A 16,789-nucleotide genomic window follows, 5' to 3' on the forward strand; every position below is an offset into this window, starting at 1 on the left:
TTCACGGTGCGTTGACTTTAATATTCCAGCAGAGGTTTCATTTCATCAGCATTGTGTGAGGGTGTGTGTGTGTGTTTGTGTGTGTGTGCGTGGTGGTGAGATCTAAGCAGAAGTGAGAGTGGGGGGGCTGAAAAGTATACAAATAAACGTCTGTTTTACACAATAGCAAATAAGTGCATTACTGAACTGACCAAATAATTTGCCTCAAGAGATTTGCTTAGTTAGTTCCACGGGCTGTTTTTTCTCATGCAGATAATTTATTGGAAGGGTAATAGACTGCATTTAATTAATAACAAAGAGTGGGAGGGATTTCATCATGAGACTGAGATGACATGGTACCCCTACTGATTTCATTAGTCTTTTTTCTCTTCCCATTAATTATACTGTAGGCTATGTGTCTGCAACACTCGGTCAGCCGAACCCTACTTTCCTTGCTCCTAAAAACCAATACTTTCACACTTTTGACGGATAAATTATTTGCTTGATGCAAAAATAATAAATTACTTACGTATTGAGCCATTTGAACCCTGTTTTAACTACATTCAAACTATATATATATATTTTTTTTTTACACTGAGTCGGCAGATAATGCATTTAGCCAAAGACTTTCGAAGCCAAAAACTACAAACCCCATACACTTCCGCTTTCCAAGAATTTAGCTCTAATTGGTCAACTCGACACCCAATCATTTGGCGGATACGTGTCTCGCTGTCAGCATCCTTCCGTCATGGCGTCTACTCGGACTAACCCTATTGTTAACCTGCACTTTCTGACTGTTTTACTCCTGCTGGCGATATGTCTGCCTTTCGGAGGAGGACAGAAGAAGAAAGAGGTAATGTCTGAGCCGTCCGGGCATGTTTTACCAAAGAGTTTCCTCCTGCTGTTTAAACAGGAGCTGCACAGGTGTAACCTGCCGGTGTTACTCAAGCTAGCAGTCATGAGAAGGCTCGTGAGAAGAGAAGGTTAATTTGCGTTTTAGACGCACAAATTACATGTTTGATGTGAATGAGGGCAGTCACATAGAAAGTGTGCTTAGAGCGGTGTTTTTGAGAACACACGGAGATTAAAAAAGCATGCAGCTATAGCCATGAGGCTAACGCCGTGCAGTTGCTAAACCAGGCAAAACGTATTCTTCTTCTATTAAAACTAAATTTGTCAGAAAGCAACGTAGAATATTTTCCGACTATATGTGGATGTTGTGTGCTTATTGGAAGTCTGTTTGGGTTCCGCAAACGAAATGGAAATACGGGGTGTGCTTTCATGTAAACCGTGAATGCGGAAGAGGTCTAACTAACCACACAGGAAAGCTGTGATCTCATGCAGATTGTCGTTCAACAGAAGATCCGTGGGGGTTTTTTTGTGGTTCTGCTGGTTTACTCTGAAGGCATGAAGATAGAGACAACAGACTGATTTATGTGAAGGTAGAAATGATAGCCTTAGCATGTTTACACCCTGGATTTCTCAGCTTTTAATGGATTGTACATGTACTCACCCCAAACTATTAATTTATATATTTTTGGTTGCATATTTTGTGTGTTTGTTCATGAAGGTATACACAGAACACCTTGTGGTTAATCAGGTTTTCATTCACTAATCTTCATATTATTGCTGAAATAGCTCACATGATGATCGTTATTAATCAAAACTCTTTGTATTAATATTGTGTCGCTTATAAAATGAGGTTTACATATCAGTTTCATGGTCCCAGGGGTTTTAATGACACAATTTTTATTATTTGATCTAATATTTTATTTCCAACAGAAAAGCAATAATTTTGCTAAAATAACACATTGAATATTACACTTTTAATAATAGCTAATATCTATTATTTTGAAGAGTTAAGCGCAAACATAGACACTCACTGGAAATATTTCAGTATATATTCTGCTCACTGGAAATATTTCCAGTGGGCAGAATATATATTTTTTCATAAGTAAATTCAAAGTGTGGCAAGAAAAAAAATGAATAAAATGGACTAACACGGTTATTTCAGTGCAGAAAAGAATTTTTGTTTATATCGTCCAAGTGTGAGTGAAATTTTTAGAAAACCTGCTGCATCTACCTCTAACTGTTTGCATTCTGAATGTCGATAATCCTCATGCATTATACATCTGCTGCCCATTTTCATTAGACATAATAGACGGTTTTCTTTGACAAGCAATTGTTCTAAACATTGTCTGGTACTTGAGTGATTTTCTTTCTCTTTTTTTCCCCTCCCAGTTCTTACATGTAGTGAGTGACGGTTGTTTAATGCTTGTTTTCGTTTTGCCTCCTGTCTGTCTTGTTTTCTGAGATCTGCACAGCCAGACAGCGTAAGTAAAGTGATTGTGTTGAGAGTTTTGGTCCCCGGAGCCCTTTTTTTTTTTTTTTTTTGCATGCTCTGCTTTAAAGGCTAAATTTGCGAGCTTTCTACCAATACCGAAATATTCTGGGTGGATTCTGAAATACCTGAGTGCAGCCGTGAGCGTGCCCCGTTTGAAACAGATGCATTTTCATTCAGAGCTGTCGTACTGGTGGCACATCGTTTGTCAGCTGGCAAACAGAGGGTTGCGCCAGGTAGATGGCGTTTGCAGTTTCCATTTTAATCTGCGAATCGGCTGGTGCACAGCCTGGATGCACGTCCATATGCAGCTGTGACACGTTAACTTAAACTATGAGGCTGATATAAACAAAAGATTTGTTTGACTGATGAGATAAAATGTCTTTTATCATTTTATCTTATAAAATTATCATTTTATCTTATAAAATGATAAAAGAAATGTCTTAAATAGTAATAATAATAAAAGAAATCAGTCAATATACAGAATACAGTCAATTTCAGGCTTTATAGTTTAACATTCCTAGTCACAGAATTTTGTCACTGATTACTAAAGTCTAATTTTACTGAAGCTTTCAGCTGCCAGTTTTAGCCATTTTTGTTTTTAAAAACTATCATTAAATAGCATTTATATGTGAAATTCATATGTGAATTTCTTTAGATAAAAATATTTATTTCCTTTTAGTTTGTTTTTTTTATGTTTGCAGAAATTATTTAAATTTGAAGCAGAAATGAAGTTGTTTTGTGTGGGAGGAGTTGCTCTACAACAGAGTTTTGTTAATTTAAAATCAGGGAAACAGAGTTTAAAGTTTAGATTTTAAACTTTCTGTAGCATCCCATAGTCATGTTAGTATAAACACCTATATAAATGAATAAATTTTATTTAAGATAGGACAATGTAAAACATACATTAACCACTGAAGGAGAGCTGTGCTGTTCCAGGTTATAGCTAGAAATGCTAATTTGTAGCTACACCTGTAGTCCCCAAAACATAAAAAATATGAAACAAAAATAATCTAAAAGACATTTGTTCTGAATACATGTAGAGTTAGGGATGGCACAGTTTATCTAAATAAATAATAAAAAAATTCAAAAAAAAAAGGAAACCCAAAACACACAGGGTTCCTTATTGTATAAGAAATGAAGCTTAGCTCAACCATTTACAGAATTGCACATATTTTTATACAACTGTTTAACAGAACGTACGCTGATTAAACAAAACAAAAAGGACTTAAATATTGGGTAAGTTTAAAATTAGAGCAAGCTGATGCACAAAGGACGAATAAATATTAAAACTAAAAAAACATCTGATATGCAGCTGTTGTATTTTTATTTATTTATTTTTACAAGTAATCTGTAGCAACTTTTAACATAAGCAAATAACTAACTCATAACAGTAAATATGTGTCATAAACAACATTTAAGAGAATATTACTCGGTCTGTAATAGCTGGGTTATTACTTTCTGAATCTCATTATCATAACTCCATGTCAGTTGAAGCAAGGCCTCTAAAGTCCTGGCTGGTGGATGTGACTGTAAATTTACCGCACTGCTAAAAGTGGATAAATGAAGCTCAGATCCATTTTGCTTTAGAACCACTTATTTAAATAAAGTCAGAGGAACGTTTTAAGTCTTTTGGTAAACTTTTTCAACTGCACCATTTTATTTTGCTGACTGTACAGATGATGGGGAAGTATTTGAACAGATTATGAAGGGAGTCGTAGAAGGAATGTACGGGAAAAATGGCTGACAGGTCGACAGGCATATAAATGAGCAAAGAATTGGATGTGTCAACAGAACAAAAAGCTGACTGAGTGAAAGAATAAATGAGGAATAAATAGGCAGATTAACCACTGATGGAAAAGCATATAAATGGGTGAGTAAATCTATAAATAATTGAAAGCGACATGTTTGCCGTGCTTTATAGCGTTCAGCATAGGCAAATGAATTGGGATTCTTAAATGCAACCATTGGACATGAGTGACAAACACCAAAGCGGTGCGATATGGCTTATGAGACTAAGCAGTTTAATAAAGGCCATCGTTTATCATTTTAATCTAAATTACTTTGTCGTTGATTCATATCTGGCCTGGATGTGTCTTTAAATCGCACACTTTCCACATAACGAGTGGGTCTGAATAACGCTTCTTTAATGTAGGGCGCAACATTAGGAGTTTAAAGTTCAGAGAAAATTATACATCTAACGGAGAACTGAAAGAAAGGTATTAGAATGACTACAAGGAGCAATTACAGAGAAGGAGACAGAAAGAGAAGGTAGGAGGTCAATTTAAAATTACAGCTCATTGCATGCAGTGATGAATTGTTACACTATGATAGTTGAGCACTTTTGTGATCATCTATTGACGAGAGTGCTTATTTTGAGCAATACTTTCTATTTTATCCATTGTGCTGAAAAGATTCACATTATAGCTTTGGTCCTGAGTGCAACAGCTCAACAAAGGTACACCTTTCTATCCCCTAAAGGGTTGAAAGTACATTTTGTAGTCTCCCACACATCTGAAATGTATCTAGGTATGTGCTTCTCCAATAGCACTAAATAGAGGAAAGAAAGATGCCACCTTCTACACACGGACCTTCACCTACACACAGACTTACTTTCAGGGAGGCACAGGAGAGATATTGAAGGGTTATAATGGGTGGAATCTACTTTCGCAGTTGCCAGCCTAGGGCCATGACAGAAAGGTGGAGCCGGCAGAGGAAGATCTTATTTAGCTGGAAATGGACAAAATGGTGATGCAGCACTTTGTATTCATCTCAGCGATTTCTGGCCTCCCTCGCTGCCCTTTCTGTCTGGGGCTGGCTAGTGTGTGTCATATACGGGCTGGGCGATATGGAAAAACAATTCTATCTCAATGAAATTTTTTTACATCAGCCAATATGGATGGAAATCATATAAAACAAGTTACTATTTTTGCTATAGTTTTACTATTAGGTGGGATTTTAAGATAATAGAAGGTTATTTTTTATTTTAGAGATTTACCTTTACAAGTTTAACATGTCATCGAACATTATGCTACTGCTTTGGATAAATTAGAGGCTAATTTTAAACTAAAATCTTCCAGGATTACAAGACATTCTTTTCTTAACAGATAAATATGATGTATATGAAATATGATATTCATTTTGAATATTTCTTTTTAAGAATAACCAATAGAAAAGAAATGTAAGTAGACAAAAAACCCCTAACGCAATTGTTTATAACCTTTAAGAAAAAAAATCCCAAAGCTATAAAACAATATACATTTAAAATCTTTATCCTCTTCAGCAACTTTCAAACATATAATTTAACTAATAAAATAGACATTGCCTTTGTTCTGAAAACCCCACCCAAAATGTTGATTTGGGAATTCAGATACACTCACTTTCATCTGGGATTAAGTTTTACATTCTGCATGCTCCAGCTGGTGGCGCTGGTTCAGATAGTGAAACAGATTTGGGGTTTTCCCCGACTTTGTCAGAACATGCGCTCGACGTAAATTGCAGTCCACACTTTGTGTTTGTCCAGCCATAAACAGCCAAATACCAGCTCTTCTGGCCAACGATGTAATTAGTCTCCATATTGTCTTCTGACTCTCTTTCCCCTTCCGCCCAACTAATGTCCTACCTATTAGCTAAAGTAAGAGACTACAGCTGCACAAACATTAGCCTTTAGCCTGTCTGGCTTCTACTATGCTTTCTGTGTCAAAGTAACTTTGCATGGCTCTATTCCAGCCATTATTCCAGGATGGAGAAACTCTTATTTTCATTCATTGCACATGCACACAAATTGTATTCCAACAACATTGTTTGTCACTTCTAATGCGTTGGAAAACACAGAGACTTAATAACAAAAGTTTAGTAATCCAGAGTTGTCATCGCTGCTGCCAAGTGTTAACGTTTTTGGTGCCAATGCATTGGGGTAGTACTACCGCAGTGGAAGATAATTCTTCTTTTTACAATTTACGTTAAACTTTTCTTTTGTGTGAAATGTTTCCGTAGCTTAGAAAATCTCCACGCATCTCCCTCTTCCTGCCCTCTTTGTTTTGTTGTCATTTACTGTACATTCTTCTTTGTTGGTGGTAATCAGTGGAGTGCTTGCAGAAAATGGAAGTGATTCTGCCCTCAAATCAACCGGCTGTTCATTGAAGTTCAGAGAAACTGAAAAAAACTCGAAATCCACTGGTTGTTTTTGAGTGAGCTGTCCTCCATTCAAGTCTGTAATGTAAAAGCTGCACCGTAAAGTTCAAAGCCCTCAAAAAACATTAAAACAGCTGTTTAATTTGCCGCCGCTTAAATGCGTGTTGACACCATGATTTCTCCTGCTTGCCACATTAGAAATCAACATGAGCGTTAACAGGGGCTTTGGCCTTGATCTTTATACCTTGTAGTTTTGTCTTGACTACCTGAATCTTCATGTACTTTTAGATTATAGTTTTAAAGCTTCTTTTATGCTCAAATAAGATTAAATTGTTGAATCTTTAATGAAGTCTTCTCAGGCTTTTTCCTCTTTTCTCCTCGTCTCGTTTTTAGAAAACTGTACTTTTTTTCAATTAAGGTAAATTGACACAGGCATAAAAGTATTAGGAGTTTCTTCATTTTAAAAAACCTTCCAGATACTCCTTAGGCAGAGGCATTTAATGGGTAAAAGATGTTAATAGTATTTAGATAGACTCTTGTGCATCACCCCAGTTCATCTCTAAATTGTAGACAGTGGTGAGTTTTTGTCTTCCGGCTGACCACAGCACAAAGAAAGGGGCTGCGTAAGCACTTCGTATACCTCCCCATGCATAGTGAGAGGAGGCAAGAGGAGGAAACAAAGTTCAGGACCGTGATTCTGAAGCAGGGACAGTAATATCTGGAGAGGTATATATCTAGAGAGGGAGATTACAAAGTTGTGTGCTTGGTACCACCCAGGGACCAGTCTAATAAGTGGATCGGAATAATAAAAGCCTGCTACCTCTGCACACAGAGGTCCAATAAACTTCTGTGGTTGACCCTTCAGGGCATAACCAAAGCTCCTTGCAGACTTTAAACCGGAGCGTTTTAAGATGAACACTGTGTAAGCAATTTTGACTGTTTCTTTTCGCTCTGACAACTTCATATTAGAAAAAGTAACTACTGCTTAACAGTTTTTGCATTCTGAATATGCCTTTGAAATAATAGTTTTTATAGCTGTGATTTCTGCAGGCTGACAAGATATGGCTTTTTGTAGTTCTCTTTGACCCTTAGTAAATATATGTATGTTTGGATATAGTTAGTAGTTTTGTCATAAATTAATCTATTCATTCATTTGCTACAATGAATTAATACTTGGATGTTTGTGGGATTAGTGCCATGTCTAGGGTAGGGATGAAATGGTTACCAGCTTGAAATGTTACAATGGTAAAATTATTTTGATTTGTTACATTGTTGGCCTGGTGTTTTAAGATGTTAGTTTTTATGAAAACTCCCCTGATCTTTGTACTGATTGAGAACGCTACTACTTTTAGTTAATGGCTCTGATGCACATGTCCATGTTATTACAAATAGCTCTAATTGTTTAATGTTTTTTTCTCCAGATTCCACAATTTCCTTTTTTTCTTTTTTCAAATTTTATTTTTTTTACTTTAACAATATTTAATAGCCCAAAAAGTATGTAATTTGGAGTGAATAAAAAAAATGAACAACTCGATAGCTAGAGGTCAACATTTACTATTACTGGTTTTACAAGGTGTTATAGTGTTTACTCCTCATTTTTAAAAAAACAAAAACTAAGAATAGTGTTTTTGACACAAAAGAAAAACCCCTTTCCAAATGGTTTGTCGCATAAAAAAACCATTAAAATTAAAAGCTGGTGCACATTTTGATAATGTTGAGGATCTTTGTTCTCTTTTATTTCTTCAATCTGTCACAGAAGTAATGACTCAGTGTTTTGGTGTTCAGCTTTCAATCCCCCCCACAGACCCTCATCAAGTGCTTTTTTTGGGAGAGATGTTTCTTTCTCCAGTTTTTTTTTCTTTCCCCTGGTGTCTTGTGGAAATATGCATGCTAGAGCTCAGGCTCTGGTGATTTTCTGTTTCATGGGTGAAAAGAGATGAATATTGTGCCCTTTCCTTTCTTTCCCTCTTGTCAATAAAACCCCGATTGTGGCTAAAAATAGCAGCGCTTCATACTGGGAAGCGTTTCACTCTTCTCCTAGTAAATTCAGGGGTGTTCTGTTTGGATCTCGCTCATTAACCGTATTTATCTGAATTATTGATGCATGGGTGTCAGGCCTGCTTTCTCTGTGACTGATGGCCTGTGCTTCCGCTTCGTTTTCTTCCGCTGCTATTCCTCCTCCTCCCCTTCCCATCATGTTTCTAACAAGTCTTTTGAGCGGCAACAATATTTTCATCTTTTTGCCTAACCAACCATATTTTCCAGTGTCGTCTCTTTATTTGTTCCCCTTCTATCACTCCTTTCTGTGCATCCTTGTTCCTCGCAGTTGAAAATATCAAGTACTCATTGCCATCAATCACACTTAGAAGCACCCTCAAAAATTATATTTAATTTAGTAGTTTACTCAGTCTACCCACTTCTACATGATTGATTAGTTGAAGTGGAATTGACCAAATAATCTGTTATTCAATCTGTTACCTGTCAGTTCTCACTAAACGCGATTCACATGCTATAAAATGTATTTTTATTTAATTCTTTTCTCATACAGCGGTAGCTACTGTTGTTTGGAGATTCTGGTACAGAACTTGACTGGTTTGAGTCTCACCGAAGAAACAGCGACGTCATTTCAATGGGTAACTTTTCATTGGAGCTGAGAAAAATAAAATATGGGATTCCGCAAGGTTCTGTTTTAGGCCCCTTCGTATTTATTGTCTATGTTCTCCCTCTAGCTCACATAACAAGTAATAAGATAAGTTAACCATAACTATGTAGACGATTCACAACTCCACATTTCAATGTCACCATATCACTATGAAGTGTTTTTTAATTGATTTTTAAAAAAATGATTACTGTAACAGTTAGGCCTGTCGCGATAAACGATAAATCGATTAATCGTACGATAAATTAAAACTATCAACGTAATTTTAATTATCGGCATTATCGTCTCTTCCGGCCCTTTTCTCTTTCTGTTAATAACACTCAATGGAAAAAAGGCTAAACTCCGGTGCTCTCCACTGACACTCCCTTCCTCATTTCCTTAGTATAAAGCCCAGGCACACAACACGATCTTAGAGCTGCCAGCCGATTGTCGGCCCATTTTCAAAACCTGACAGACCAAACATTAGCCGACAGAAATCCTAGGTATAACGGTTTGATCGGGTTCGGTCCTGCCATGTGGTGTCCAACAATGGGCACAAAATAATGGCTACAAGTTCAGTGAACTAATTTTAAAACAGGGCATTAATAAATGCTTTACTGCAATCTACCTGCAATGCATGTGGCTAGTGTCAGCGTAAAGTCCTGACTGAATGAAAATCATTATAACCTGTTTACGTCACGTTAACGAAGAACAGCTGAAAAGTTACCGGGTTTATCAACTGCGGTAGCAATTTCACTCTAACTCCTCTCCTTGTCATTTCTATATTCTTTGCACGTTGAATAAACATTAATGTTGTTTCCACATATCGTCTCCAATGTCCGCTGGACTTCGGGTTGCGCCGTGTCAGCTGTTTGGGATTCCCCTCAGTAATTTCCCCTCAGAAAGCAAGAGGAGAATCTGCGCTTTCTGATTGGCTACCTGTCACATTCAACAGGCTGCGTTAACGTCCCAGTCGGGGAAAAACCCTGATTTAGATCGGAGCGGCAACGACGATCTACCGTAACACACCACACAATCTTAGAAAGACCAACGTTTTAAGATTGTTGTAAGGGGAAAAATAGGAGCAAAAAATCTGTAGTGTGAACTATTGCATCAGGTAGTCGATGTGCCCATCTTCTCTATTTAAATCTAATTATTACTGAAGGGCAACATAATATACAGACTTCATAATCTGCACTCTTTTGGTTGAATGCAGTATTTATTTCCACTTTGGCTTTATGTTGTTTAGTTTTTTTTCAAGTGCGTTTTTTGTTAATGGAGACTGAGAATCCATTTTATTTTTGTTTTTGGTTGTTTTGTTTATTTTGTTTATCAGTTCCAGTGTTAAATATTCTTTTGAAAATAAAGTGTATCTATCTTTGGCAGGAAATCGTCTGCATTATTACATAATTTCCATTAAATCAGTGTAAAAAAGTCTTCAAACAATATTATCGTTTATCGCAATAATTTTTGAGACAATTAATCGTTCAGCAAAATTTGCTATCGTGACAGGCCTAGTAACAGTGTTTTTCCAGGTCTGTCTAAAAAGTCAGGTAGCTCATCCAGAATTAAAATTATTAAACAAAACAAAGCTGTTTGCACTAATTATATCTACATCATCTAACAGCTGGATGCATAAACATAACTAATTGTACGTTAGTTACGCACCATAAAATGGTGTTAGGTTATTTCTCTTAAGCAGCTAAATAGAGGCCTTCAGGCAGTTGACACTGTGATGTAGGTAGTTTCAGTACCAACTTGGCTACCAGTTGGGATAAAATTAACGCTAAATTGCTTCACTGCTACTTCTTTCAGGAAGGAGAAGAGGAAAAATGTGACTTTCATTAGAATACTGCAAACAGGTTACTTTGGATGCTCCGGTTTACAGCTCAAAGTCTGCATGTCATCATTCTGTACCCCCATCTATATAGAAAGCAGTGAAATTATATCAAGATGAAAGGAAGAATTGGTACAATGAATTTGGTAGAAGAAATATACTGTTGAGTTTATCTACATCAGTGGTTCTCAAATGGGGGTACGTGTACCCCTGGGGGTACGTGGAGGTACTGCAGGGGGTACGTGAAGCTTTTCAAAATATCTTTAAAAAATCAGTAGGCTCCTCATAATAAGTCTTGGGAAAAATTATTTTGTAAAAAGTTCGATAAAATATAAATGTGTGTTCATGCACTGAATTTTATATTCAGTATTTAGTTTCAATATCCTTTAAAATAAAACGGTTTGACTGGTTTTATACCTTCCTGGTGGTCACCGTCTTCTGTTTTTCTTTTTTGTTGCAATGTTTGCAATATGGATGTATTTGTCAGGTTCACTGATATAAGTTGTTTGGCTTTAATAAATCAGACAGTGATTTTACAGCACTGTACCTCTTTTTAATTCCAAAAATGTTTTGCCCGTGTCAGGGGGTACTTGACTAAAAATATATTTTTAAGGGGGTACATCACTGAAAAAAGTTTGAGAACCACTGATCTACATTATATATTTTTAATCCACGAGGTTGATTGTAGCATTTCTTGTTGGTTAAAGTGCCCCCTAAACAGTCATACTGCTTAGGAGCTATGGAAATATTGTATACTGCATAATGCTTTTTCAAAATATTTATTTGTCCAAAGGATGTCAAGAAAGCACTTCAAATTCCAGAGGAATATCAGGGAAGCAGGGAAAAGAGGCGGTAATGTTGACGGAGTTCAGCGTTTGACTGCAGTGATTATTGCTGCTGGAAAATTCATGGGAAGGTGAGACTGTTGAGAGGAAAAATATAGAAAAGGGCTCATCTCCCACCAACATATTACATTGAGATTTATGAGGAGCTACAATTTTGTGCATGAATGTCTTACTTTGAGGTTATTTATGACCCCCAAAATAAGTTATATTAGAGCCACTCACAGCTGCACACTCACTAATGCTTTAATATAATGGGATGAACTGAGGCGGTTCGGCATAAAGCTGTAGTCAGGATAAATGCTGAATACCATCAGGTGTCATATCTGGTCCCCTTCATTCTGTGTTGCATTTTACTTTCACATTCAGATTTTTATTTGCTTTTTTGCCTTTATACACTTATTTTATTGGATTTTTTTTAATCATCTGCATCGAGCACAACAAAGTATTTTAAAAGTCAATACTCGTAATTTTTGTTTTCCTTTCTTTTATAGAAGCTTAAAGCCCAGGTACTGCAGTCGTACTTAATAATTTTTTTGTTATATTATTTCAGTTCTGTTCACTAAGAGAAAAGCATTATATAGATTAATTACACACAGAAATATAATTAAAAGCATTTTTCTGTTAATTAGGATAATTTTCCAGATTTGAAATTGAAGTATTGCATCAGACGATTAAACATTTTTAATACGGAAACGCAGGCTTACTGAAATGAATATTTAGCACCAAGTTAAAGGTAATTTTCCAAAAGGTACCTTAAATCTGACAAATGACCCTCGTAATTATTATTTTTTTGAATATAATAGTAGATTCAAGGCAGTAAAACAATCGTGGCCAATCTGGTAAATCTTCAAAAAGCCAGAAAGAACAAGAGTGAGAGAGCGCCTGCAAAAGAGACGGAGAAAACAAACCTCTCTTTGGACTATGACTGATGGATGATATCTAATGAGCAGTTTGATTTATGTTGATTGTTGTAGCCATTAAATAAACTGTGCAACTAGTGGTCACTCCCTTTCCCAGCTGTTCATGTTATCAACCAGCCAATTAGTTTCACCAGCTTAGCTCAGAGCATGATCTTTATAGTGTATCTGGCTCACCATCTCCTGTGTGAGACTGATGCCAATTTGCTGCTTGGTGTAAGACACCTGGAGCTCACTGGGCTGCTAGAAATATTCTTAGAGTTCTACATTAAGATCAATTGGGGTAAAAAACGGGGAAATAATGAATATATACATTTTCCAGCCAGTAAAAAGGAAAAAAATGGCACATCAGTTTATTTTGAAATTTATACAATATTTTAATCAAGTCAAAGTAAACATTATTTCCTATACGGAGACTTGATGGACCTTATCCCTGTGGGAGAAAAGACATTTTGAGCCACTGTCCTAATGTGACACCTTGCGTCTCACCAAAAACATAACATTTGGTCCGACGTGGGCATTTGAAGCTGCAAACCTGGCATTTGTTTACATGGTTGTTTAATTCTCTTATGGACAAGAGGGGATTGAAGTGGGGGTGAATCATGTGAAGAAATCACAAAAAATCAGGGCTTATATCAAGTTTCACTCTTGATTTGTTCAAAGAAATTGCTTGGCACGCTGTTGAAATGAGAGAATAAGGAGCCACCGGAAAGTTACGCACTCTCTCAAACCAGATGATTAGGAGGGCAGAGGCAGAGTGAGAGCAAATTAGATCAATGAATATAGTTTAGTGAACCCCTCAAGGTAGAGAAAAAGTGACAAAATGCAATCAAAGTAAAAGAATAGGACGCCATAGGAGGTGAAGTTGCAGTCCCTAATCTTAACCACCATGCTGCTCTTCTTAGACTATGTACTTGTGCTTCTATGAATGGCAAAATTTCTCAAGGTAGCTAACAATAGGCACTTGAGCTGATAATGCTGGAATACGTTTTTCTACTAAAATGCAAGTGCTGAATGTAAAGTCAGGTATCCTCGTTATATTTTTTAAGTATTTTCAAAAGCTGCTGGTCCTGATTATCTAATGGGTCTTCCGAGACTAACCGTGCTTACCTAAGCAGATGCACATAACATATCAGAATAGTTTATGAGGCTAATTAGGAACAGATTATGTGCCCAGTTATGAGGCACTAATGCTATTGTTAGTCTCTAAAGGCTAATGAGGTACAAGGCCAGTTACCTATACAGCTAGTATACTTGCATGTGCAATAAGCTGCTCACCATGACTTTAACTATTAGAAATAATTACTGCTGATATGTTGGTATACGCTGCATGTCCGGACGTTGCATTCGTTTTCACAAGAGAGAAAGCGAATGATGGCTTTACTTATTAAATGTTAGCAAGTACATCTGGGAATTGAGGAAGAGCAAAGACCACTGATCATATTTCCAGACATGTCTCAACTTCGTGACCTTTACAGCAGCGGCACCTTTCGCTTCAAAAACTTAAATCTTCCATATGCAGCAAAAATGGTCTAAGTTATTTTATGTCCCAATCTGTTTTGTTGTCATTGGCTACTTTCTCACTATTTCAAGCAGCGTGTCTCTCACCTACTATCTGCATGTGAATATTATCAAATTCTACATGGTAGAGGAAATAAAGGCTGGAATGCAGAGGAGGGCAGTTAATGATTGTGCTGAAATGTTGGCCTGACTTTTTTTCCCCCATCCCATAGAGCTATAAAGAATATGCTCGCATTTGCAAGTAACTGCTGAGTGGCCTAAAAGAAAAACAATCCGCTACATTTGACTCTCTTTATACCAGCATGTCGAGATAGTTTAGGCAAACTGTCTTCAATGCTCGCACAGACCCTTTTTTATCTGTTGGCAAATAATTGTCATCTTAACATCTGAATGAACATCCCGGTCATAAAGCAGGCGATTCTGCAGAGGAAGCGACTCTTTAAAAAAGCAAAAGAAGTTTTGCTTAAACATAAAGTAGATAGAAATCAGTTAGATACTAATGTGTTTCTCTAGAGAGCCCAGTCATTGTTATCTTGTCAGGACTTACCCAATTTAACTTAAGTGCTAAATGTTTGCATTTTGCAAAGCCTAACCCTTGCCATTGATGTAACACCTTTGTATAAAAAACTTGCTACATCAAGTTTTTTCTACCAGAGCAGAAAAGTGACATTATGTTGAGAGGGAAAGTAGGTTCTATTTAAACTGATTAAAACCCATTAAATCTTAATATTTCACATCAAGGACATCTCACGGTGTATATTTTGTTTGGTACTTTTCTCTTACATGCCTCGCCATTAGATATAATCGTTGTGGTCTAGTTTTATGAAGGTTGTAGATTTGGAACAATGCAAGTCCCAAAATGTTTTGAATGGTGCTGAAGTACCAAGAGCAATTATTACCACAGATTAATAACAGATTTTTCTAAAATGTAGCATGTTCCATGACAGGTGTGAAGCTAAACAAGGATAAAGTAGAGAAGTTCTTCTTCTTCTTCTATAATAATAAGCTGCTAATGTAAATATTTATTGTGTTTTTTGTAAGATCTTTGACCTGAGTATGCAACGTTTTTTATTGTTGACTTATTGTGTAATAAATGTTTTGTTAAAATCAAAAAAATGATCTTCTTCTGTAACTTTAAGGCTTCTTCATTCAGTAACAGCTTCCGCACCGTAGAGTGTTACACAAACTGGTAGTGGCTAGATTTAGTGTGCATACAGTTAATTAGAAACCTGTTTTTTGTTTTGTTTTTTTGTTTTTTTTTTAGTTTCTGACCTGCCCAACCACTGGTCAGCACTGGTCACCTGATTTCTTTATACATCAATATATTCACTGGTACTCAACATGCCTTTTCTGCTCTGAATTGCATTTAAATTTAATGCCAGTGTTACGGGGACTGAAAAAAAGAGAATCATTTAAAATATCATGACCTCTGTCATCTCGAAGAACTCTGTGAGAACAATAAACAGTGACTGAATTCTTCTCAAATTTTCAAGAATTACAGCTAAAAATCTAACAGGGGAGCATGTAATATGACACTGAAGTTAGCCAGGACTCACTTGAGCTTCTCATGGCCTAGATTACTTTTTTTTCTTCTCATGACTGTTTTCCTTTTGAGTATGTAAATTTGAGCATTTAGTGTGTTTTAAGTTTTTCATGTGCCCACAGCTAGTGTTTTTCCCCATTGGACTTTCTGCACTTTTATAACAAGGGTCAGATGGTAATGTTGTTCTTCATTCACTGTAAAGCCGTTTAAATACTCCCACTCCTTCCTGTGTCTGCACAGAGAGCAGTTTGAAGTGTCTCTCATTCTTCAGTATTCCCCGCTACCCCTAATTTCACGTATGAGGCACTATGAACACCGTCGGAGGATAGAGCACATTTTAGAGCTTTACCTGAATCTCCCGCCCACCCAAACAATTATCGTTGTTCAAACCTGCACACAGAAATGTCTAAACCACTAAATGTAGACAGATAACGGCTCTTTCCTTGAAATGAAAAGAATTGGTGTGTAAATACCAAGTGTTAGAACTCAAGTGCTCAAATTGAATTGTGTCTGGAGTTCTGCATCCATGTTGATCAAGTTGATTTGGTTTCAATTCTTTATTTTTTCTTTGGTAGTTAAATATGATAAACTAAAGAAGACTATGGAACGCTCCAATATGACTGTAAATAGAAAACGCACGAGGAAAACCCAAAAACTCAAGTTCTGTATGGATAATACATACAAACCAGAACCGGAGGACTTGTCACAATCATCAGGGTGCTGTTTGGGACCATGATCCTTTTTTAGTCAATGTTGGAGAAAGAAAGTTTGTTGAATTAAAATTAAAATTGGCATTTTTGAACAGGGACAAGGGATGTAGCTGCTGAGGCTGGGCAAAATCACACAATATCGATAATTATTAATTGACTGACCTTTTCTTTTATCTACACTTTTCTTTGTAATGCTCTACTCATTTTGTCCCTTAACTCCATCTTGCCCTTTTATTTTTAAGCCGTTATGAAGGATGGTGGCGAAAGCATGTCCTCTGCCTACATTCCCCAGAATGCCATGCTGTTCTAGATTAAAGTTCAGAG

The 16,789-nt window shown here is 36.6% G+C and overlaps 1 protein-coding gene across 1 annotated transcript in view; it reads left to right on the forward strand.

Moving 5' to 3' along the window:
* The first annotated feature begins 693 nt into the window (after positions 1–693).
* tusc3 (tumor suppressor candidate 3) overlaps positions 694–16,789 on the forward strand; it is a 68,458-nt gene continuing 52,362 nt past the window's right edge. Inside the window, exon 1 of the mRNA XM_028018773.1 lies at positions 694–832. Within this exon, the coding sequence (XP_027874574.1) occupies positions 728–832 (105 nt within the window). The 5' untranslated portion in view covers positions 694–727. The remainder of the gene's footprint in view (positions 833–16,789) is intronic.

The sequence above is a fragment of the Xiphophorus couchianus genome, chromosome 5, assembly GCF_001444195.1.
Source record: "Xiphophorus couchianus chromosome 5, X_couchianus-1.0, whole genome shotgun sequence".
Classification (NCBI taxonomy): Eukaryota; Metazoa; Chordata; class Actinopteri; order Cyprinodontiformes; family Poeciliidae; genus Xiphophorus; species Xiphophorus couchianus.